General features: G+C 37.2%; 1 protein-coding gene across 1 annotated transcript in view; it reads right to left on the bottom strand.

Annotated features, from left to right (window-relative positions):
• The window catches only part of FRK (fyn related Src family tyrosine kinase), a 46833-nt gene extending 27049 nt beyond the window's left edge, over positions 1-19784 (bottom strand). Inside the window, exon 1 of the mRNA XM_058019928.1 lies at positions 19354-19784. Coding sequence (XP_057875911.1) covers positions 19354-19784 — 431 coding nt within the window. The remainder of the gene's footprint in view (positions 1-19353) is intronic.
• Positions 19785-25976: the final 6192 nt, after the last annotated feature.

Here is a 25976-nt window from a genome sequence, read left to right as displayed (position 1 = left end):
CTGACTTTATATGATCTGATTAAAATGTTTCAGAAAAATACAGGGAAAATTACTTTTAATAGCACTTGAATATTTGATTCTTAGTTCAAAGCTATTTGGTTTGCAATAATAATTATACAGTACCAAAAGTAATACTGAATGTGAAAAAAACAATCTCTTCACTTCAAAGCAAATAATTTAATTTGTTATTCATTTTTTTTTAACTAAAGCACATCTGAATTTAAAGTACTATTTTCAGTGTAATGGAAGTTTAAATTCCTTTTATAAAGCGTGAAGAGCTTATTTCGATCTCTAGCAATTGAACTTCTGCTTCAAAAGGCTTAATATTTTACTTCATCCAAAAGTGCGTATCTTAGAGGGAAAAGCGCTCTAAAAAGTAATAATGAATCAAAGTAATTGCTCACCATGAGATATTGCTCTGCAGGATAGGAAGGTCAGACCAAAACAACACCCAATCCTCAGTAAATCTATTCATATTTTATAGCTCAAAGACAGATGAAAGTTTTAAAACAGAACACTTGGAAAACAAGAACTAAACATAAAGAACTATTCACTGAACTAGTTAAGTAACTTCTCTGACTTCAGTGCAGTGTATTGACACCAGACAGTCCAGGAGAAGTTTGAATTTGCAATTCTTACACAGTATCAGCCTGAAATTCAGCTCACAGCCAGGCCACTTTGGTGGCCTGTCGGTGCTGGATCAGTAGATTACCAGGTATGGCACAAATGAGTGCATTCAGACTTGGGCACAATTTTCCGTTTCGAGCAGGAGCTGTCTGGCTAGCACAGCAATAGTGTTCTTCTGTCAGCAAGACCCAGGAACATGCTTTCTTGGCCAACACTGCACCAAACACCCCAACTCCCATTTAAGTGTAGGATGCCAGATCTGGTTTTTGGGGATTGTTTCTAGCAGCTTCCTCTAAATCCCTTACTAATACCATCATTCATCGCTATCAGGAATATGTTCATTAAAAATTCCAGGGTACTTCCGGGTCATTTTGGCCACCACACATAGGATGACTTTGGAACCAGAAAACATAACCATATAGGTCACAATAACAAACACAGCCCTCACTTGTTGCAGATGATGCTCAGTACTGGAGTACCAGTGAGATTTGTTGTGGCTATTGAGAACATAGCAATCACATCTGTTTTGGCCATCAGTTCCACTAGCACGTTTATCATCACCATGTCACATCACGGATCATAGCAGGTTTTGTCATGGCATGTTCCCTGACTGTGACAGTATCACTGCTGAGACCTCTAAAGACTTTCTTACAGCCAAGGAAATCTTCATCTAGCTGAATGCTGGTGTTTATACTTGAAGGGCAATTTTCTTAAGAAACAGATATCTCATCACCTTACACTCATTCCTGCCAACCTATTCAGCCCAGTTTGAATTAAGATGGAGTCATGAGCTCAAAGTTTGTAGTGCTACCTGGCTCCACCGCTGCCTTTCCTGAGAAGCTTTCTGTCTTCCATGGTGCAATGTATTGCTGATCTCCATCTAAATGTCATTTACCATTTGCTTTCTGTCCCCCTGTGCTTTGCTACATAAAAATCTGCTAAAATAAAAATAGTCACTCCTATTTCTACACTTCTTATAGCAGGAAAAGATGGCAGGAACTTTCAAGCTGGACAGTAGAAGAGAGGAAAAGTAACGTGGGCCAAGACGTAAAGCAAAGAAAAATGTGGAGGCAAAGTTCTCCAATGCTGTATTCCTGGCAACATTTCCACTGCCTGGTAACTTGCCTAGAAAAGGACAAAAGTCTCAGTGGGAAAAAAAACAACTACAAATATCCCCATAGCAAAAATAAGGAGTATGCAAATGAATTTTCTTCCTTCTCATTAATGCAAAATCCCCCTTTGATAAAATCTGTGCAATGCACTTATCTTAGATAGAGACTGAAGATGTTACAGATCTCAACTAATCTGGGAACTATGGGCTTTTTCTGTCCCAAATCTAACTCTATCCAATACACAGAACTAATCCCCTCCCAAAAAAAGGATTCCCAGTCATGATCCAGATGAAAATACTCTCAGGGAAAATATATTTTTTGGCAGTCTGTCATTCCTTGGAAACCCCTTTCACAGACCCCACATCTCCCTACATTCCACCTCACTTCTTGGTCTCTCCTAAACCGCTAACATGCTAAATCCTGACTCTAACATAAGGTGTGTGCTAAGCCTTAGCCAAAGCACTCCACTCATGGGCCAGACAAAATATTTCTTTGGAGATGTCATCCCTGAGTAACATGGGTAAGATGCTCACAACCAAGCTAAACACTGACCCTGAAATAACATCTGCAATCTTGAACTTTCTTGGAAATCTCAGCAGATTCCTCAATGCTCTTTTGTTATTCCTACAGGAACCAGAGAAAATGATGCAGAAGTTTTTCACCCATTTCCTTTAAGGCTCACTAGTTTCCCACTTTTACCATTATTTAGATTTAATATGTACAGGAGAAAAGTCGGAATTAACTCTACAATGTCATACCTGAAGTCACTGAATTTCCTTTAATAAGTAGCTGTAGCTGGGATATGGGGAGATTATTTCAGTTTTTCATTCAAGTTGCAGGACATTGGAGGTAAGATAAGACTAAAAGCATACTCCTAATTCTGTTAATATTCACTTAAGAGCAAAAGCCCTGAGGGCTGAGTCAGCAGTAAGGTACAACAACACATAGAAGCTGAGATCATTACAACAGCAATGAAGAAGAAGGAAAGGGGAAAAATGCTGAAAAATAGCAAGGAGAAACAGAATGAATAATAGCAAATAAGTCACATAAGATTTATTTTCCAAATTTATTGAAGATGTTGAAATGAACAACACAATCCTATCCTGGATCAGCACTTTGTGGCATATGGGCATCTTGCTTCTCGCTTTTCATATGTGCTTACAACTGGGACTTACTTTCTCATATTGGGGTGAGTCTCTTGAGTCTGCTAAATGTCAACAGCTGAGAGGGTTTGTTGAGATTCCTATAGTTCTCAACCAGAAGTCTCCATTAGGGAACAAATGGTGCTGACAAAAAGTTATCTGGCCCTCCAGAAGATTAACTCAAGTGTATTAACAGTGTCTGTACTGCTAGGCTGAAGAGAATAGGTTTCTTTGATGGAGAAAAGCAAAGAATTACTGCATTTAGAGCAAAATTCTTGGGTGAAAACAAAACAAAAAAAAGCACCAGATACTCTGTATACTGAAACCACATATATCCCAGCTTCTGGAATGAAGAAAGCTTGTGTAAGAGTTAAAAAAAAATATAGAAAAGCTCCATCAGCATATGAAGTTTACATTTTAAATGCCTCAAAATCTACTGTCATAGAAAGCTGTAACTGCCCAATGAAGTACTTCAAAGTTAGGAGATGACAATATTAATATTGCTTTCATGGCATCCACTCAGCCATTTTCAGAAGATCCACTGTGATACCATCTTTAATTACATGGTCATATCCAGTGCTCCCTACAATGTTAATATGAATGCTGCCCACTGAATAGCTACCTTCTAATTTGTTTTGTCATTGCATAGATAGAGTTCATTTACTGTTTTAAACAATTTACATTGTTTAGCATCTGCTCTCCATGCCAGTTACAAAATTACAGGTATGGATTCTTTCCTAGCAGCCTCTATTACAGTGTTCATTACTTTAATATCCAAATGCTCTGCAAATATTCATTAAATTCTTTTTGTGGCTCTTTTCTCTGTAATATACTTTCTGCAGTGGAGAAACAGCCCAGAAAGGGACTAAGGGGATACAAAAATACTGTGAGTATTTTCTACTAATTTTGGATGTCCAACTTGAAAAGTCCAGGGCCTGCCTTTCAGGAATTTTACATTTTTCACAATTTAACAGTTATTTGGACAGCAATAGTGGCATAACTTCTATGCCACAGAAGACAAGGAGAGATGCATGGAAAGCTAAAGAGACAGAGACAGAGAGATCCTCCAGGGTCTTATTGAATTGCTTTCATCATATGACCACCCTGTGACCATTGTCCTTACTCAGCACATGGAAACCTGAACAGGCTTGTGTGCACCACTCTTCTCTGCTTTCATCCATATGGGACAAAGAAGGCTGCTGAACCAGCTTTTAATCCATGCCAGGTTTGCAGTCTGCTGTGGGTAAAGAATAGTGCAGAAACAGGGGCAGAGGTTTACCAAGAGAGCCACCAGCAAGTCCTCTTTATGCTGACAGGAAGACTCCTGGCACTTTTGGGTTTTCCCAAAATATTAAAAATAGAGAATGAAATCATCAAATTTTAATAATAAGTTCAGTTACTGCATATAAAATATAATTTTATTTTCAAGACCTTGGTTATATTGAAGCAAAGTTTTTTTAGATAGCAAAAAACACACACTTTTAGTGCACCAATCTTCCCTACTAAATATCAAGCCCTTTCTCCAATGCACATGAACAAAAGATTTCTTGTATTGTTCTGAGCCACATTTTTTGCTTTCAGGCAGAGGAAGAGGCACCCTGTGCCTCATCAGTGCCTGGTATCAATTCTGGAAAATTCATACACAATCAGGTAAAGCCTGGAAATTTAAAAGCAACTAAACAAGCTCTTCTGATAGAAAATATTAGGTTGTTTTAATTATAAGACTAATGAAGTAATAGCATTGCTTCAAGAGCTGCTTTCTCAAGAAATTAGGAAATATCACTGCATAGATGAAAGCCTTCCAGGGGTACCAGACGTAAGAAAAACGTGCTTTACAAATGGTGAGGTGTATGCATGAAGGAGAGAGTGGGAGACAAGTGCTGGCTGATTCAATTTTTCCCTGTATAGTCTACAGTGAACCTGATGACAGTTTCCAGGGAAAAAAAGCAAACCAAAACAAACAAACAAACCAAAACAAAACAAACAACAAAGAACTCCCACAAAACAACAGCAAAACCAAAAAACTCCAAAACATATGAGACAAAACCAACGAAAACCAGAAAAATCTTTAGTCTGGATAAACCATAAAGACGAACACTTGCTGGCAAGATTCCTTTCAAGAGCATTTTCAAAAACACAAACCTTCCTATAAATGGCCTAAGAATATAAACAGTGGAAATTCAGGGATTTCTCTAGGGCTTGCAGACTTTATTTGGGCAGAATCCAGAAAACCTAAGATTGATTTTCAGGCAGAGCCCTTCCTCCTTACTTCTTTCTACAGGCATGCCTGGGATAATTTTTAATTCTGTCTGTTCCTCACTGACATTTACTATCAGGTACTGAAGGGTACATGGAAGGACAAAATTTAAGAGGAAGGAATTTAAAGCTAATGGTAAAGGAAGTCATAGGACGTTACAGGAGGAAGGGAGAAAGCAAGACAGTAGAAATTCAAAGCTGAGAGAGCCATAGAATTAGCAAGTGGATGGATTGAGAGAAGAAAGTCAGAGTTAGTAGGCAATGATGAGAAAAGAGACGAAGCTGAGGACTGCATTCAGTGCCCAAGGGCTATAGCCTGCTGCTGAGCTGCTGCACTGTTCAGCAAATGCTGGTTTTCATCTTACCCTGCTCCCACAGGGAGCCTGGCCTTTGGCAGCTGTTCCAGTCCTACCTGGGAAAACAATTTTACAGAATATCTCTTGAAACAATTTCACAGGCTAACTCTCACTGTGAGGATTGCTCTACACAGATCTTTTCTCTGTCACTTTCTTAGTTCATCACACCACTCTTTTTTGTCCTTGCCAAAAGAATAATTTGACATTAGTTTTCATGATGTATTTATTGTCTAGGAGTCATTGCTTTAAATCTCATTCACGCAAGTACTATCAGGAAAAAGTGAGTCAGGAGAGGTTGTTAAAAAACATTAATATACCAAAACTTTTCTCTGTCTAATAAGTAAATCATCTGAGATCTTAACACATTGCAGAGAGCACCTGACTTGGAATTGAAATAAAAAAACATTTAAACTGTTTATGGTACAGTGACTCAGCACAATTCTGATTACTTATTTACCTCAATAAGAATCTAATTCCCTCCAAGTAAAACCAGAAATTCAGGTTTTCAGGAATAGTTATGTCAGGCATCACAACAAACCTTTGGCACCTACAATGAATTTGCTTCATACAGAAAGAACTGAGTCACGCATATTGCCCAGAACCCTGTTGTTGAATAACTTATCACAAACTAAAATAAAGACTCTTGTGTGCATTATGTGTGGGACTTGGATCTTCTGAATCTTTTCACAGTGGATAGAATAAGTTTGTTTTTCTTTCCACAGAGAAAGCACAGAACATGTGAATAGATGTATATAAAATAGTTGTGTAAAAAAAAGGCTCATTTCTATACCACATAAGCAGCAGAGATCTATCAAAGCAACAGAGCAACTCTGGTTTATGTTTTTAAAAGTCTGTATGTTTGAAAGTGACTGTCTGTCGTAACATGCTCTAAGTTTTGCTGTATTTTCCACACTTTGAGATCAACATTGCGATTTTTCTTTGAATAACCATTACAGTGTGAAATACAGTTTTGGAAAATAACAGATCCCATTTTGCTCTTGGCTTTTGGATAACGTTTTCTTAGTGCTCTTGTCAGCAGATATAGCTGACTGGTTGGTGTTTTTCCAGAAACACTAAATTTATGTTAGACTTGAGAGATTTTTATTGGGGAAATGGCAGAATATAAGAGGAGATATGAGAAGAGGCATAGAAGCAAAAAGGAAAAGAGAATTAAATTATACTTCTCCATCTATTTTATAAACAAAATACTATAGTTTAATTTGAGAAAGTACTCCATTTGAATAATTTGAAAACTTAAAGGCTTTTTGTTTCTATTTTCAAATACAAGTTCCAACAAAATATTACCCTCTTTTTTTCCTTTTAATTTTGTTCAGAAGTGATTACATTATCTGAACACAAGACAAAACCAAGCAATACTCTTCACATTATTTCAGGGCATATTTTGATTTCATACAAAGCTAAAATGAATTCTTTGCTTCTCTCTTCCAGGTGGAAGAAGACATTTTTCCTTTCTCTCGTCCCATTCATATTTGAAAATGAATATGTTCACTAGAACACAAGTGATACATTCATCCATGTGAAAGGGGACCTTTAGCTAAAACAAGGCAATTTAAACCTATGTTTCTAATATATTATAGTCACTATCTTGCTGGAATTTACAATATGCATAGATGATTAAATATTGCAACATGGAAAACATAGCACTTTAATAAACAGAGGTAATATTTTGGAGACTGGATGTCTCTAAACCTACCACCAACATTAGACATTACTTTTGCTAACATTTCTTTGTAGCAAGATGAAGGTTATTGCCAGAAAAAGTCTTTATACTTCTAGACTGAAGGAGCAGATTTGCCACACTTGAATTGTGTAGGGCCTTTAAAAACAGATGGTTTCGACTTACTAATCACTGACAACTGGACTGTAACACTGAACAGTAGCTTACTCCACACAATCCCAACGGCTGTAAAACTCTCACATACCCTGGCAGACTGACCTTATGTGTATCTGAGACACAAAAGCAGCCCTAGGCTCCACTAACAAATCACTGGGGCAGAGATGAAGAAACTGCAGGAGATTACTTTCTCATGTGAAGAGGGCAACAGATGTGTCAAAAATGACTCTGAGCCCCTAAAGACTCCCTTGGTTTTGGTCCAAGAAATATCTTCGTTTTGTGTTGCACCACTGTTTTCAGCATAATAAATAATGAGCTGTGCCCTAAATAAAGGACCCTAAATAGAGCACCCTAAATAAAGGGCCTGTCAGGGCTCCACAGGCTTTTACAATAAAGCAACTGTGTGGGATTGTTTAGGTAAGGGAAAATTCAATATTGAGTAAGTTGGTTTAAACCCATCACAATGGCAGGCATTTCCTCTTCCAGTCTAAAGCAAATTTACTATCTTCCAACATAAACACCAAGATTACTTGTGTATTAGTCTTAAAATCTGTGACATTTTGTGTGTAAACCTTTCCTGCAAGGACACGGTAGGCCATGACTGTACTGTCACCTGTTGTAAGGGATTATGAATAATACTACATTCACTTTTCAGTAGTTGATAATGGCAGCTGACCACACTGCAAACATGGAAATTGACTTGCTTCGAGTCTGCTGCAGGATGACAAATCATTGTACCTTTGGCTACTCTTGCACTCAGTAATGACTGGAAGTGACTGTTTCTCCTGTAGAAATAGTATAATAAGGCCAAAGGCATGAGCTATGTAATTTAGCACAGCTCACCCAATACTGGGTTCACTGCACAACAGAAAAGAAATCACAATGTGATAGCATTAAATTTTGGAAATATCCATAAATTTATCTCATTTTTTGACTCCCTGTTTGGCTATTGTGTAATTAATTTTAACATTTGTATTCATTAATTCATTATATATTAATGAATATTAATATTCATTAATATTGTATTCATTCTCCACAATATTAGTCACCTGCATGCTGTATTATTTAATCTACTCTGAAGTTCTTCTGTATGAGAAAACAAACACTAGGTGAAAGTGATATCATATTGCTTTTTGTGTTGTTTTAGTTACACAAGTCCTATTTAAGAGATTAAAGTCAATTGTCAATGTTTATTCTCTGTTGTAGTTTTGCACCTGAAAAAGGGTTCCGTTGCATTTAAGGCTTGTTCTGAAACAACGACTTGCATTTGGAGTCAATGAAAGGTTACCACTGTCTAACATCCATTGCTTTAGGATTTGGGGTGTGAAATACAGCCATATAATCACCTCTTTAAAAAAAACCCCAAACTTAAAATGCATTCTTGAGACCCTATTTCTGCTGCATAGAGTCTCTCAAATAGCATTGTAAAATCTTGCACCAATGTTAGTAGTACCTGTATACATTTGTACTTCCACACTGATATAATATACTGTAAAAGTAGCAATAACTCTGCTGTTTGTAACCAAGGAACAAAGTGGAAATCTTGAGGTAGCCTTAATGTTAACATGGTACAGAGAACACAAATAATATGAATTGATTTAACACCATGGGAAACTCAAATAGACAAGAAAATTTTCAATCATACATTCACTTAAACCATTACAGCTTCCAAAAGCCCTCAATTGATTTTCTGGAGAAAATCCTTCCAGAGAAATTATTTTCTCTTCGTACAGAGAAACTCATTACAGGAATAATACAGAAACCCTGAGAAACAAATAGCCCCATGCCTGCCCAAGACACTGGTGGCAGAGCAGACATCTTCATCCATTTTTGGAGAGCTCCCTCTTGGACATGCAGTTGGGTTCACACCTCAGACTATTGCCAGCAGTCTGGGGGACTTGTGTCCTCTGCTAGGTCAGCTTTCAGTGGAGGACAACCAGGACACTCTGTCCCAAGAGGGATTCATAAAGAAACTGTGCACTCTGGCATCCTCAGGTGACTCTAAGCCAAAGGACAGATTGGTTCTTTCATGGGGGGACAAATTACTTAAATAAAGGGCCTTCCACCTTCCAGACTAACCTTTTCAGGGTGACAGATGGGAAGGGTGACACAACAAAGATACTTTTGACTTCCATAAGTAAGTATGTACTTATGTAAGTACTTACTTACATAAGTAAGTAAGTACTTACTTCCATAAGTACTTCCATAAGTAAAGCTGGAGCACATCAAACTCCACATCAGTTCTGTATTATCAGACCAAGACCCTTACACAGATTTCTTTTGCAAGAGATTACAACACCACGTAAGATTTATGTTAGCATCACAGGAAGCTTCTGGGTGATTTTTCAAGCATTTTAGCTCTGTAATAACAAGATCTCATTTTCTCTTTTCTTTCCTTGCACATTTTCAGAAAACTAGTAATTATCTTATTATTATAATCAAGTTGTTATTCTAGAATAACATCCCGAACCCCCAGGTTTACATCTTTATCATTTGCATAGTCTGAGCTTGTCTGTCATTTCTGGGTAGCTCATCAGCTAGCGTGACTGAGTTTATTTCTGGTTATTGTCTTTGTTAACATTAACTTGTCAGTTTTGCTGTCTGTGTGTTTGTCTCCCTCCCTTTCCTTGTTGGCAAGGTCCTCAGATAATCCTGAAAAAGAAATGTTCCCACACTGCACATGCCATTCTCTGTCGGTGCAACTGAGCAGCTCCTCCACTTCACCACCACCCTCCTCATGTGCCCCTCAGGTTTGTCTGCATGTTCTTGTGTATGGCTCCCTTCACTACACACCCTTAGAAGAGCAAAGACTCCTTCTGTCTTACAGAAATTTCCCTTACAGAAACTTCCATTAACTGAAAAGATCAGTAATTTCAAAAGGAAAACTGGGGCTGGTGAGTTCTCAACATTTCTGAAATTTATGGTACATATTCATTCCCACATGTGAGTCTTAAATCTCTTTTTTTCTCTTCTTTTGTGGTGAGATTTAAAAAGCTGTGCTGCAAAATTTTTATTCTATAAATACAGGAAAAACATTTAATTAAGTTAAAAATATATCTAATTTATTTAGAGAAAACTAAGGAAAAATTCTTACTGACATTACTGCAGATAAATTTATAATGTATAGTATTATAGAGTACTCTGCACAAAAGTAGTGGAATGTCAATTAGTGCAATCCTTTATGGAGCTATCACTTATCACTTAAATCACTGCTTTGTTTTTCCAGTTTTTATTGATTTAGTGTACCACCATGAAAAAAAAGTATGTATTTCTATGTGGTTTAAGTGATAGGGAAAAGGAATACTTTTTCACTATCAATATTTTGATCTTCTAAAAAGCTATTTCCAGATGATTTCTAAGCCTGTCTTGAGAAATGCAAAGTTGTAAATTTCCATTCTAATTGCTTATAACACACATGGTTTTTTTACACAGATCTGAATTGAAAACCTGAATGTCAACATTTAAGAAAATTCTGATGAAGGACAAACTTCTTATGTAAAGAAGTTTAATCTCTTATTTTTAGTTTTAACACAAGAAAGGCCTTCAAATATATCCTATATATTATTGTTTAAAAAATAACTGAAAATTTACTTTTCCTCTTACATGGAATAGTAAATATGTAATAATATTTTGTCCTTTTTTAAAAATATCATCCAATAAATTATATTCATTCTCTGCTATGCATACCTTGCTTACATAGCAAAAAAGAAAAAGAAAAACAGAAAACCAGAACAAGAACAAAAGACAAGAAACAAGATAAAGAACAAAACAAACAAGAAACAAGAGAAAGAAAAAAACATTTTGCTACAGAAAAGCATCTGAGTCTGATGAATCATATTTTCTTTCCTAACCTCTTTTAAAATTAAAATGTATTATCTGAACTATGCTGCTGGAAAGTTGCTCAGTATCAAAATCTTTGCAGTGTCTGCTACAGCCTCGTGTTGAAACATAATGTCTTCAGAATTATAACAGGATATATTCTGGATTTAGTACTGCATCTTTGGTAGGGAGCAAAACAATGGATGGATAAGTCTGTGAGGGTCATTGATGGCTGCAGCCTGGGCTGACTTAGAGGCGTTAGATGGGGCAGACAGATGAGATCTGTAAAGGAGCAGCCCCTGAATGTCACAGGGACCTGGGCAATGCTACCATTTCCTTTTGTGCCTATTTATTTTCAGCATGTCTTTTTTTTTTGTGTCACTCATGACTAAGTAATCAACAATCTAGAAAAAAAAAAAAAAAAAAAGCCAAACACTTGTTTAGAAATGTAAAACTTTCCACAGGGATGAGAGGGTTTTTTGTGAGATAGATTTTTTGTCCTAACAGCTTGGTCCTTGCCCACCAACAGAAAGAAAAGAGTTGTGCAGTGTCAACACCTATGGTTCTGCTAAGCAGACTTGACAATACGCCTGTAATTAGACGTGGCAGTGATGCACCCTTGATTTTGCATATACAACAGTTCCAGCCCGTGGTGAAGTACAAAGGTAAGAGACCAAAGAAAGTAGATGGGCTTGTGCACTTTTCAGAAAATCCTTTCTGAAAGCAATGGGGCTAGAGAGAGCCATTGGTTTGACCTTGTAGGGTATCTCTTATGGTTTTATGTCTTAATCTCTTCAGTACAGATAGAATCTTACACAAAGAAAGTCTTCTATAACCAACAGTGCTTTTCACATAACAACAATTCTTCACAGAGATACCTGACCTAGTTTGTTTAAAATGAGCCCAGCTTTAGGATTTCTTAGCCTGGCTGAACGGTTGGTTGCTATTTCCCTCTTCTAAACCTGCTCAGAGATCACTCAGCTATGCAGAGCTCTGTATTGTCCTGGGCAGAGAGCCATCAAAGACAGTTATTGAGGAAACATTGTACAATACCTGGAAAATGTTTTTGCCAACAACATTGCTCAAACACAGCTAATCTATGCTAGCATGCACAATGTTTATTCCTACTGAGTCAGAAAAAACCCCACCAAACAGGACTATCAAGTTGGTATGACCAGTATGTGGCCTTTTTTTTTTTCTTTTTTCTCTAAAAGGCACTATAAAGGCCACCAAGCCTTAGAGAAAGCTAACTAGCTGTGTTTGCAGGATGTTTTAAGGACATTTTTTGGTGTTCACATAGTTCTTTGCTGTATTCTTCATAAAAGGGTAATGAAAACTAGTAGCTAATGATTTAATATATAATACACTAATTTTGAATAAAGACAAGGTTTTTTTCTTCAAGACATTTCTCAGAATTTGAATAGATAAAGACATATATATTTAGAAAACCACATTGCCAGAAAATGGGTGACCTTAGTTAGACAAGTTTTCATGAACTGCTCATATACAATGCCATAACTCCTTCCACTTTTCTGAGCAGAGATACATTTTCTGAATGTGGATACACACATGGATGGATAAATAGTACTTCCACTTGAAAAAAGGTGGCATTATACAGTTTGGTAAACCATTTACTTCTGTGTTCAGTATTGTCTTTGAATAATTAAGAAATAAGGAGAAATTAGGTCAAAGTTTGATAAGCGCTTGAAGACAGCACTGGAATGCTTAACCATCATTAAAGAAGTTAAATAATTAATTTAATGGTCTTTTTGCAGAATTTCATTGTTTAAATTCAAAAAAGGCACTCCCAAGTCAAAAAATATCAAAACCATGATCTAGCTTAGCAAAACACACCTCATCTCACAGGGCTGTATTGCATGATCTTAAAAATATCAGTCTTATAAACTTTCTCTATATTGTGTGTGTGTACACATGTATGCACACGTAAACCACACACCCCCTCCACAATGGATAAAGTATATCAATTGAAAGAAAAGATGGAATTTCACATATAGGCTTTTCAATGTTTTATACTAAATGTATATTTTGGTGATAGACACCTTTTCTACCAAAAAAAAATGTAAGAATGACTTTTGTACTTGGCAGGTTCCAAGAATGTGCAAACAAACTACTAGAACTTTGTGCAGTCATTTAGCAATGAACAATTTTTACAAGTTCATTTATTTCAGTACAAGGGTTAGTAGTGATTCTGGTGGTGTCCTCAGGAGTTTGTAGCTCCAGAATAAGGAGCTATGAGAGCAAGAGAGAGGGAGCACACAGAAACCACAATGGATTACATTCAGTTTTCTGAGGTATTCAGTAGAATCCAAGGTACCACTTTTAAAAAAGCCTCTAGCCCATTTTGACTGTAAATGCCACTTTGAAAAATGTCCCACGTGAACCAATGAAACCCCAAAAGTCTGACTTTGCAGGAAGTCTAAAACAAGTCAGCCCAGAGAAAGATTTATTGTTCTCATATAGTAACTGAAATTCAGTCAATGTATGAAACAGTTAAAGCTGAGTCAGGTAACAGAAGGTGAAGGAACTAAGGAGATTGACAAAAATAACGTACTGGACACTTCTGCTTTCAGCTGGTTGTTTAAAAATCTCACTGTGGAATTGACTGGTGAGGTTTCATTGATTAGGTCTGGGGCTCAGCTTCCACCAGCTAGGAAATACCTACAAGGGATGTAAGAGATAAATAATTTCAAAACTGAAAAAAGTTAAAAGTAATTGCTATGTTCTTCTTTGACCCAATCTTCTAGGAATTTGTATGGATTTGCTTCCCTCATCACAGCAGTCTTGTGTCAATAATGCTGGCATGAACATGGCCTGGTTCAGAGCCAGGACAGAACACATGGAATGAATGATGGCCAATGGTACCATGGCCTGTATCAGCAATGATGTGGCCAGCAGGACCAGGGCAGTGATTGTCCCTCTGTGCTCAGCCCTGGTGAGTCCTGTGTTCAGTTTTGGACTGTCTCATTACAAGAAGGACACTGAGGTACTGGAGCATGTCCAGAGAAGGGCAATGAAGCTGAGGAAGGGTCTGGAGCACAAGGAGGAGCAGCAGCTGAGGGAGCTGAGGTTGCTTCGTCCAAATAAAAAAGGGGTCAGGAGTGATCTCGTTCTCTGTAACTAGCTGGAAGGAGATTGTTGTGAGGTGGCAGTCAGTCTTCTCCAGATAAAAGACAAGAGGAAAAGTTGTGCCAAGGAAGGGATTTGTTATTAAAAAAAAAAAAAAAAATCATGAAAAGGATTGTCAAGCAGTGGAACAACCTTCCTGGGGAAGTGGTGGAATCACCATCCCTGGAAGTGCCCAAAAGGCATGTGGATGTGGCTCCTAGGACCAGTGGCAAACACAGTGGTGCTGGGTTAATGGTTGGACTCTTAGAGGTCTTTTTAAACCTCAGTGATTCTATGATTTTATGATTGTGAACTGTCTTTCAATAAACAGACAACAGGTCCATCAGGATGGCAGGGGAGAGCCCCCTCCAAGAACAATCCATCTTTCCTCTATCAAAACCAGAATTCACGTTACTCCAATAGCAAGGTGTATTCTTTTAATTTTGCTTCATTAAATTAACTGCAGAGCTGGGCTGTATTTCTTGTCCAGAACAATTTGCACTATGTCATTTTCTTGTTTAGTTTCAACAACTGGCAGTAACAAAACAAGAGCAGGTGAATATGTTACTATGGCTCCTGTTTGTAGTGCAAAATAACAGACACAGAAAAAAGGAGCACAGAGACAGGAAGGTCACACGCTTTGCCAAGAAGATCTATCTTTTAATTCAGATTTTGGTATTTGTCAACTCGTTCTTTCTGATCATCCTTTTTTGGAAGTGCAAATTAAATTATGTGATTCTATCTCCAATAACATTTTTTGTTTTCCAAGTGTTATATGTCTAAACACAGAAAGAAGAGCATTCCAAATTCATGGGATGCAGCAAATAGAGCCTCATTCAAACAACCTTAGAAATGAAAAATCTGTCTGGCTCATGGTTTTGACTGCTACCTGTGACACAGAAAGAAGAAAAGCACCAAGTGCTCTCACAGTTGTTAATAGATCATTAGCATAGTTTATGTTTGCTTTTGGTCAGATGTAATATAAAATAATGTTTTCTTGGTACCAGATTTATCTCCTCATGAAGAGAAAGCTCACTATGTGACTATGCTTTGCCAGATTGATGCTTCCACCCCCCAACTGCCTTGTCTCCCCTACCACAGGTGAGGCCAGGAGAACACACCTGTCTCCAGAGACACTAAACACAATTCCTTCATGACCTCTCCCCCTGACAGGTTGTTTTTGGTATAAGAAGTACAGCAGGTGCTAGAAGAGCTCAGCAAGGAGAAGATGCTTTACTGGTAAATATAAAAATGAAAGGCCTTGTTTCCCCAGTCTGTCCAAAACAGACTTCACTGTAGCAGGTGTGCACTTCTTGGATGCATTTCATCTTGTGCAGCACATGCTTGGACTGAAATGTTGCAGCAGACAGAAGTCAAGCCATGGATTTACCTTTTTTTCCCCTATTCACACAGACTGCCACTAATTTCATCCAAGTCAGCCACCTACAAAGAGATCGCTTAAGCCAAAGGAAGGAAGCAAAATGACATTTTTTTTCTTAGCAAGAAATTGTGTGCAAAGAAGAAGTGTTTGATTCTGATATAATTTAGTTCTATTATATAATATAAATATACTAGCAAACTATTAAAAATGCCCCTTCAATTGTAACATTCAACTTCTACCAATAACCTTTGGTCAAAGGAGAGCAACACAGTAAAGAAATCTCATTCTTTCTCAGTTCAGATAGCCAAGGATACATGAAAATTGCTTTTGTTGTGAATAGTGTTTATTTTTTGTTTTTCCCAGATGAGACACTGCAAATCCTTTCTGCCCTTTCCCTCTGACCTTGACCCACCTTACCAGCTCTACCTCAGTCATACCAGACAGTCAGAGACACCCAGAGAGAAAAAAGAAGTTATCTAAAGAAGTTTCTTACTTTCCTTCTTGCTTTACTTCATTCTATTTCTTACCAAGGAAAAGTAAGAAAAAAAAAGGCATGCCTTTCTCCCTGATAAAAATTCACAGACACTTCAGCAAGGAGACACATTGGTCTGCTGCAACACTTGTTGAAAGCAAGCAATGACCCAGCATTATTCTCTGCCAGCACTGAAAATACAGTGCCAGATGGACTATCTGATTTCTAACTGTCTCTATAAGAAAGACCATGTCAATATGTTGATAAAAGAGGGCCAGATAGATTTGCTTGTTAATACTCTTGAAGATCACAGGCAAAACTGGAATGATAAGCAAAAGAAATTTGACTACTCTGCAAGCAGCTCTCAAGCATTTATTGCCTAAATTATGGAGTGGCCCTGTCATCTCTCACTGTAGAACTTTTCACGCCCCTCTATTCCTTTGTTGTAGTGACTTTACGGAGTAACCATGCATGCACATGAATGCAACTTTTAAAGTAGTTTCCACACAAACATACTGAAATCAGCTGCTAAAAAATGTGATCAGTTTGGTTTTCTTCCCAAGCTTCCTAAGAGTCACATCATGAATTAAGTCTGTTTCTCAGAACAGAATAGCCAGTGTTTCTTTATCTAATGAGATGAAGATGCAACCTGGAAATAAAATTCCTGTTGTCTCTGCAGATGCACAGAAGCTGGCTGGTGCTAGAAAATGTGCATTCAATTAAGTCAAAGACTGTTGATCGACTGTGCCTGGCAAATATTACAAGCATAAAAACCACACTGCAAATATATGATAGATGTATTGGCAGGTGAACATGTATAAATATATTGGCAGGCGAACATGTATAAATATATGGCAGGTGAACATAAGACTGTAAGTGTTCCATTCTTTGTCAGTTCTGCGCTGGGACCACAAAGGATCCTGCCATACAGGATGCAATGATGCATTAGAAACCTTGCGTATTTCCACAACTGTCTATTTCATGGCCATGAAAAAATCGCCAACACCAAAGGGAATTAAAACCAAAATAGAGAGATGAGAGAAGATAAACTCAGTTTGGGTAGAGAGAATGATTTAATCTTTAAATTGAATAAAAGAGATACTAGAACAAGCTTTTTTTGTAATTGCAATCTTTAGGGAAAACAAATAGTGGCTCTTTAAACCATCAATACTTTTGTTCTTACTGTTTCACTAGGATAACTGAGTTGTAAACTACAGAGGGTGGGTGAAAGGGAATTCTTTGAGGAAATTGTAGCAAGGGATTTTCCAATTTGATAAAAGGCAATAAAAATCCTCATCTTGAGGATGAACAGCTCAACCTGAAATGCCTAACAAAGCAAAGACGTCTAGTTTTATTTGGCCATGTTTGAGTTGGGATGACTCTTCAAATGACTCTTCAAGAGGTCCCTTCTGACCTCAGTTAGGCTATTGCTATATGTGTGTGGGCTGACAGGCTTGTACCTATGTGAAGATCACTAAAGCCAAGTGACTTAGAAAGAAATCTGAGAAAAGACAACATGTCTAAGCCACATTAATCTTGCTGTGAAATAAAAAGTTTATTTGGGAGAAATTACTTCATCTGAGAGCTGGAAAAACTCTCCATTGTTTCCTCTCCAGTGTTCTAACAATCTATGGAGAAAAACCTTTTCTTGTAACTTAGTCTTTAAGGGAGAAAGGTACATTAAAAAAGTAAAAAACAATACAATCGATTCAGTAACAAGTAAAAAATCAGAGGTTATACAACAATGCACTTCAGCAAACTTAACTTTGTGTTTGAAGCTCTAGATATAGAAAGATAAGGACATTAGGAGCTAAGATGTTGTATAACTGAGAAAAATTACTTTCAAAGTATTAACAGCATGAAGAAATCTGATGACTTCTAAGAAAACTAGCTCTTGAAAGAGAGCAAAGGCCAACCTGAGCTAAATTAGAGCCTAACACCATTTATCTAGTGACTCAGAAAATGCCTTCCCTGCAGATTAATTTCTCCAGCTGGAAGAAATTTTTTGAACACGACCATTGAAAATGTTGTCTGCCTGAATACAGAAATAGAAGCAGCTGGTCAAACTTTGGAAATTAAGGTCCTCAGGTTAGAGATTAATCTTAGAGTTGCCCTAAAATGCCTCCAGCAAAAATCCTACAGCTGATAAAAGACTAGTATAATCATATCTGAGCCAATTTTTCTAGCCTGTGGCAGTACAGTGGGCAGATGAGGTCGAAGATGATGTTTCAGGTCCAAATGAGATTTAACTGAAAGGCTGCATCACCATCCCTCTAAAGTCAACATTCATTCTGAGACTAATAATGAATGTCGCTTATGACATTTCTTTACACAGTGATAATATTTTCCAAAATACACCTCTGGAACTGCAATCAGACCAATTTCAGAAAACATTGACTCTGACTTCTACACACAGAAGTAACTGTACAGTCTAGGCTGATTCAGATCTTACTCATCATTACTAGGGAGCCAAGTAACTGATTCTGTGAGATTCATGGTCTATTTCAGAATATTTAATAAGATCTGGCATGCTTACAAGGGGCAGAAGAAGATGGGATGGATAATTAAACTCTGTGAAAATTTAATAACTTCATCTGTAGTCTGTTGTTACATCCACTTTTGCCTTGTGCAGTACTCGCTGCAGTTAATTTTGTCCTGAGAGTAGAGATTTGCCTCCAGAGAAGATGCACATAGTCTAGAAGGAACCATTTGAAACTGATCTGCTAGGAACTCACCCATCATTTGGAAGAAGATGAAAAGGTGTAAAGGTAGCTTGCTTTAACTGGTTAACTGGTAACTTTGCAGCTGGTTAAGCTGAACAAATGTTCAGAGCAGGGATCATATATTTCTACTCTCTGGATATCATCTGATACACACTTTTATACAAATAAAAATAATGAACCAACACAGCAGTAACCAGGTTTAAAAATCTTTCCAGGTGATTTTTAAACAACTGATTAGTGTACATCACAGAAGGAAATTATTTTAAACAAAATAAAAACCCTCCACACTCTGCCTTCAGTAATTTATTTTCCTGTTACCACAGTGTCTTTTCCTTGCCCATGCCAACTAGTGCTACCACCTGTAGGACCACCAGAGGCTGAGTGCAGCAGGGTAGGACCCAGCAAGAGAAAAGGCCATGACCTGTCCCAAACCCATTTAACATGACAGAGAAGAGTTTCATTTCGCACAACATGGGTTACTCACGGCTCAGCTTCGATGCTCTGGTCAGCAGCAATGTAGTTGGCAGGGATGTAGCCCGTGAGCTTGCGGCCAGGACAGACTGACCCCTCTGGCAGGAGGAGCTTGGCGTACCACCATCCCTCATGGGATGCTTCCAGCACTTCCAGCTTATCCCCAGCTCGGAAGCTCAAGTCATCCTCCGTGCGAGCATCATAATCGAACAGAGCCACAAAGTTGCAAATATTTGCTAGCCCCTGGCCAGGCAGTGGAGGTAAAGGTTTTTCTTTTATCTTACTCTCTAAGTCCTTCTGTCCTGCTTGGAGGTCAGGTTTTACCACAGCAATGTTGGCAAAGACCTGGCCCCCTTTGTCTTCCTGTTCACCATTTGTCCCACAGAATAAGCAGGGAAGGTAACGCTTCAAACAGGAACAGTGCTTCCGAAAGAAGTTTCCCATCTTGATACTTTGTTGCTTCCTCTGCTTCTGCTTTTCTTTTGATTTTTCTGGTTGCAAGATCCTTAGACCAATTTTTGCACCATCCACACCTTAGCTTTTTGCGGACTTCTTCTCCCCCTTCTCCTTTGGCATAAAATGAAACAATTCTTGGCACAGCTGGAAGCTCCTCTCTGGGTCCCACGGAGAGCTCATTACAGACGGCTCCCAGTTAGGGAGTGAAACTTAAACATTCAAGCGCCAGCACAGGTATGGAGGGAATTTTTCACTTCCTCTTCAGAAAAAGGAAAGCAACAAATCAGCTGTGCTGGGCTGAGCTCTGAGAACAAAGTCTGAGCCTCTTCTGTTACAGCAAAACAATAAAGCCAGAACATGTAAATAAGGAAGGCTTTTCAATTCCTTCTGCTCGGGATGGGTGTTTTCTTATCTCCGATGTGGTCTGGTCATGTGATCAGTGGTGAATGTCTGCCTTGGCAATGATTAACCAAACTGACCTGCCTGCTTCCTCAGCAGTCTGACGTGGACAGCTTGAATGAATATTTCCTTTAGCTCCCGGTTTGTGCTGGTTTCGGTTCGCAGTTTGCTCCCCTGAGACCGGCAGACGCCCTCGGCAGGAGTGCACCTGTGGCTCCTGCCCTCACTCACACCCAGGCGCATTCCCTGCCAAGTACTCGCCCTTCAAACAAACACTAAGGCTTTTTTTTTATTTTTATTTTTTTATTCAGCTGGGATGGGCACTTTTTACAAGGAAAACCAAATATATATGGCTTACAGTAATAAAGCAATATATTTTAAGGCATTCCTTATTCTGCATTTTAAGGAAACCAAGGTACTAGCCAAAAAGCATTTCTCTAGGTGGCTGGCTGATTAAATCAACCCTACCTAAAAATAATGGCTGTTTTCCAGTCAGCTTGTAAACAATGACACTGCATTGACCAGTATATTCCCATTTCTAAAGGATCTCTAATCCAGCATACAGACCAAGCATGGGTGTCTGGATACTGTGTGGCTGTGGCAATGCAGGCTGAAGTGTTGGCCATCACATCACAGCAGTGCAACCCAAGCTTTGTAACCGCTGGAAATCAACACAGCCCAGAGGACATGGAATGACTGGAACAGGAGCAGGAAACACAGAAGATACAGCGACAGTCTGTCTGCACATAGTGGTGGCATTTCAATAAAAGAAAAACTTTTACAGATCAGCGTCTATTTATTGAGATCAATCAAAACCCACACATGGACCTATAACTTCCTGGTGATTATAAAAATTGAGTCCTATAATTTTATTTTCTTTCCTTTATTGTGTTTTTTTGTTTGTTTGTTTGTTTGTTTGTTTGGGGTTTTTTTTTTTTGGTCAGGAAGCTGACTTCTGTGGTTTTATTTTACTAGAAAGAAAGCACCTAAATAACAGAAACCAATGTCTCTTGCTTTCATCATGTCTCTCATTCATTTGAGTGAGGACACCAGTGGCAGAGGCAGTAGGCTACTGATCAACTACAGACTGTGGGATGACAGAAAGATATCTCTATTGAAAGTGATAATGTTAGTATCAGGTGCATCTCCACTGAAGAGGAATGGGTAACTGCTTATAAACACTTTTGCAACGCTGCAAAAGAAATTAAATACAGGAGGAAGCACCATACGCATCAAGTCACCAGTAAGCTTCATCATCTTTAGGGTTTGATTAAAAAAAAAAAAGGTATGCTGATTTGGCAGATTATGATAATCTTATTTCATTTCTGAAGCACCACTGGAGATGATTTTTCACCAGCGGTTATTAACCATATGATAGTAAGAACACAGATATCCAAGAGACATTTGCTTTTCCTTAGTGTGAATAACACTATCCAAAGGAAAGAAAAGCCTATATTGATAAATAAACTATCTTTATTAGTCTAGTTTAAAGAATTGATTACATTTACTGAAATAAAATAATATTAGAAACTACTACTAATTAATCTCACAATTTTCAGTTTGCACATTTGATCTACTTTTCCTGTAATGGTTTTTGGTTCTGGCAACTTGAGCATTAATTTGACAAAGCTTTGCAAACTCATTTACTGATAGTTTCATCATGACAACAAAGCCATTTGCATCATACACAATCAAGCTGTACAATGCACAACTGTTTTCAGAACCAAGTCTCACCTTTACACTCAGGAACTAATATACAAACACATTAGAAATCACACTGCATTCACTGAGACCACTCAGATAAATACTTATAACTGGAGCCACAACAGGGCTTAAGCCTACAAATAGTTGTGTATATGACTACCTTATCTCAAAGAGTTCCAGGCATTAAATTCATCTTCTCCCTCAATCTGTGTCCCTGCTTGGCTTTAGAAGAACAGAAAGACTTTTTCTGAAAGTGATCAATAACTATAAATCAGATTCTTTTCATCCTGGTCTTCAGGACCAGTTCTTTGTATTAACCAAGTAGACTTTAACAAGCAGCCATTAAAATCATTAATCAGATTTAAAAGACTTCTCAAAAAGAGAGAAGATTGGAGTTGCTGAGAACCACCGAGCAGATTTCCTATCCCATGTGGGACAGGACAGTAAGTGAGCTGTGGTGGCCACACTGCAGCAGCTTCTGCAAGGGTCTTTGTTCCCATCCTGGTGACTTTATTGAGGATTCACTGCATTTCTGAAAATAAAGAAGTTCTCTTAATAGTTAAGAGACTATATAATTTTATCGCAGGCAAGAAAAGAAAATTAGCATGTAATAAAAATGCTCTTGCTGGTTTTACAGAAAAAAATAAAATCTGATAAATCCCATAATCCTGATTTTCATATTCACAGTTTGGAACAAATGAGGGTAATCATGTATATTCAGGGGCTTTTCAATATAAACTGTTGTCCAAGTCCTCTGCATTTGAATTACATATCATTTGACAGAATAATCTTTGCATTACCTATTGCTTGACTTAAATTATTTCTTTTGTCTTGCATCCCTCTATATTTTCCGTTTTTTGCAAATCAGGCCAAAGAGTTCTAAATTGCTCCTTGGCTTCCTGTAACTTTATTTAATTTGTTTAGAAGTCTGAATATCAGAGCAGAAATTGTTAAAAAAATAAGCCACTGGAGGTAGAGTGACTGTAAAAGACTTAATTAGAGATATTGATTAATTTTATTGGCAAAAGTGTGCTTTAAGAAGAATGCAAGGGTCACACCTCCTTTGTGCAGCCAGCAATAGTTAACAAAAAAGATGAATTTATTATAACCAGAATGGCACATTTACAGTACGAATACTGAAATTTAGTGTTCTGGTCCCTATATTAAAAAAAAACCACCAAACACTAATATTGTAAGTAATTTCTTAAAATACGCAACACCTTGAAACAAAGATTGATCATTTAAAAGCTGTGTCTGACAGGACTAATAAACTTAGACTTTAGAAAACAGAGCAAGTCTATTCAATCAAGCACTACTTTCCCCCTTCATGCTAGGTAATTTCCCATTTCTTTTAGTGTTTATTTCCTTGTTCCATAAAGAAAAGAGTGTACACTGATGCTATAGGTTTGAGGATAACAGATATTTGAAGTTACTTTTTATGTTTTCTATATATTGCCTATAAAGTCCAGTATAAGTAAGACTCTTGCAAGGAGCTTTGCACCTGCTTAAACAATTAATTTGAAGTCCTCTAAATCCATTAAATCAAATTCTAATTAACTTAGAGTCAATATCCCTTAGGCCTTATTCTACAAAACAATCCTGTTAAATGCAGTGGTGAAACATATTTTTCTTAGTTGACTGAATGGACAGAAGAATAATGTGATAACATTACATCCTTTAGTAAACTTAGTACAAAACTAATCTGCAACACTGACATTAATTGAAGTGATCTTAGAATCAGGTCCTGCTCTGCATGAATTAAGGTATCAGACTAAGTTGTATAAAATAAGTACAGATAAGATTTGAATCCACAATATTTTAAAAGCCTTGTTTTGATAGAAGTTCTATTTGTGTTACATGCCTTCAAAAATTATGTTGTATGAGTTTGCATTACAGATAGTTCCTACATTTATTGGTTTGTATATGCTCTATGTGGAACTATTGGCATGAATACATAAAAACTTAGGAGTTTCAGAAAAAATGTACCCTCCTTTAACACATAAATATGCTGGTTCATATTTCAGAGACAAGGAGTGACATCACTGAGACTCAGTCTTCAGTACTGATGATACATGGTGTTTGAAACCATTCCCCTACGTCATGCAGAGAATTGTAGTCTGAATAGTTCTGCTGCAGAAAAAAAATATTCCAAGGCAATATCCATCAACAATTTTTTAATGAAATACGAGTCAGTTGAAATTGGAAATTGAAAAAGACAGTGGTTTTTCTTAATGAGATCACAACAGAAACAGGCATTTTCATTCAGAATTGCATTGAATTCTGCAAAAGGAACTAAAGACTCCATGTAAGGAAATTAGAAATTAAGGTATAAAATACAAGAATTGTAATTAAATAATCTATGATGCCTGTAGCATCACTTTCTGTACAGTATAATCTTTTTCAAGGCAGAAGCTATACTGCTGCATTTAATGTACGCTAGTTTAAATATTCGACATTATTACTGGCTTAGAAAAATTTCACAATGCATTACAATAAAGCAAGTAAAACCTTTCAGCAAAGTAAAATATTCAAATAATGTGAACTTTAAAGAAGTTAGCAGAAAACCAAAAGCATATTGCTTTAAATCTGTTCTTGGGGAATAATTTAAATGACTAACCATTTTAAAGTTGTGTAGTTTTTTTAAGGTAACAAACTGAAATAAAGCACAGTGATTTTTTTTATTACAGCTGTCTTTTCAGCTATATTTCTTTCCACTTGCACATTAAAATGGAACGTATTACTACCACTTTGTAGCTTTTTTATATTCCTTTAAATCAGCACTTCCATTTTGTTTCTCTAATTTGCAAGTTGCCTTTTTTCAGTGAAAATAAATTATGTGTGTAATTTTACTCTTGACAAAATTGTTTACTCTTATTGATTAATCACTTTCCTGGTTTTGTCTATTATCTTAAACCATAAATCCATGAAGACATAGAGTTACATTTGATTCTGCATTTTCCAACTTGAAATCTTTTTGCATTTGTAATGAGAAAACTCTGGCTATTTATTTCCAAAAGGCTGATCCAGTAATCCATCTCTACCCTAGAAAAACATTAAAAGAATACTTTCAAGTGCTTTGGTGATGAGGGTTGCTTATTTATTAGCTGAATTTGGGCCTGAAACACGCTACATCTGACAACAAATTAACAGAGAGGAATAAGGTTCTGTCAAGGATTGACAGAATAGAGACTTCCTCTATTTGTTCAAACAAACAGATCCCACTTTGCTCAAATTTAATGTAAGTTTTGCCATTATCTGCAATGGGACCAGACCTCAACCATTATTTTTCATTTCATTGTACATTATTCTAAATGATATACAGCCCACAGTGTTAAAAGTTGTAACTTAATTTGCTTTCTATGAAGCAGCCTCTCTGAATAAAACCAAAGAGCTGTAGCTCTCTTAGGCATGAAAAACACTTCTAATCAAATTTATCTCTGTGTGGGAAAAAATATGGCAAGTGGATGACAAAGAATTATCAGCAAGCATGACTTTGCCATTCTTTTAAGAAAATGTATTCCAAAGCTGACCCTGCTATGAATAGTTTTTAAATTTAGAATGTGCATTTATTTTATGAAGATTTTATGATGGGTCAAGATCGTTTCTCACATAACTCTATCAAAGTCTGTATGCTACAACATAGATGACTTGAGAACATGATTTACCATTTATATCTGAAGTTGGAATTGCATCAAAAGAAGCAGAGAAGTCCAAAGAGAGATGGATATAAAGAAGCAGTGTATCAAAATATTGTAGTCATTGTTCCACCTGCGAGTGAAAGTGCTTGGGGTTTTTTTCCAAAAATAAAACCAGCACTCTCTCCTGACCTTTACTGTACCTCAAAAAGGCAGCATCTCACAGAGAGCTGAAATTTACTATTAGAATATATTGATATACCATATAAAGAAACACATCTTATTAATGACTTAAGATTACTGAAATATGGCATGCAAAACCACTAGAAAAACTAGCTGTTAATTTTAGAATAGAATAGAACAGAGCAGAACAGAACAGTCTGCTGGAGGTGACTTGTAATCATCACCTTTTAAAGGACAATGCCCAAACACTCCTTAAACG

Source organism: Melospiza georgiana, chromosome 3 (assembly GCF_028018845.1).
Source record: "Melospiza georgiana isolate bMelGeo1 chromosome 3, bMelGeo1.pri, whole genome shotgun sequence".
NCBI lineage: Eukaryota > Metazoa > Chordata > Aves > Passeriformes > Passerellidae > Melospiza > Melospiza georgiana.
The sequence above is the reverse complement of the archived record's forward strand: the minus strand, read 5'-3'. Positions and strand labels throughout refer to the sequence as shown.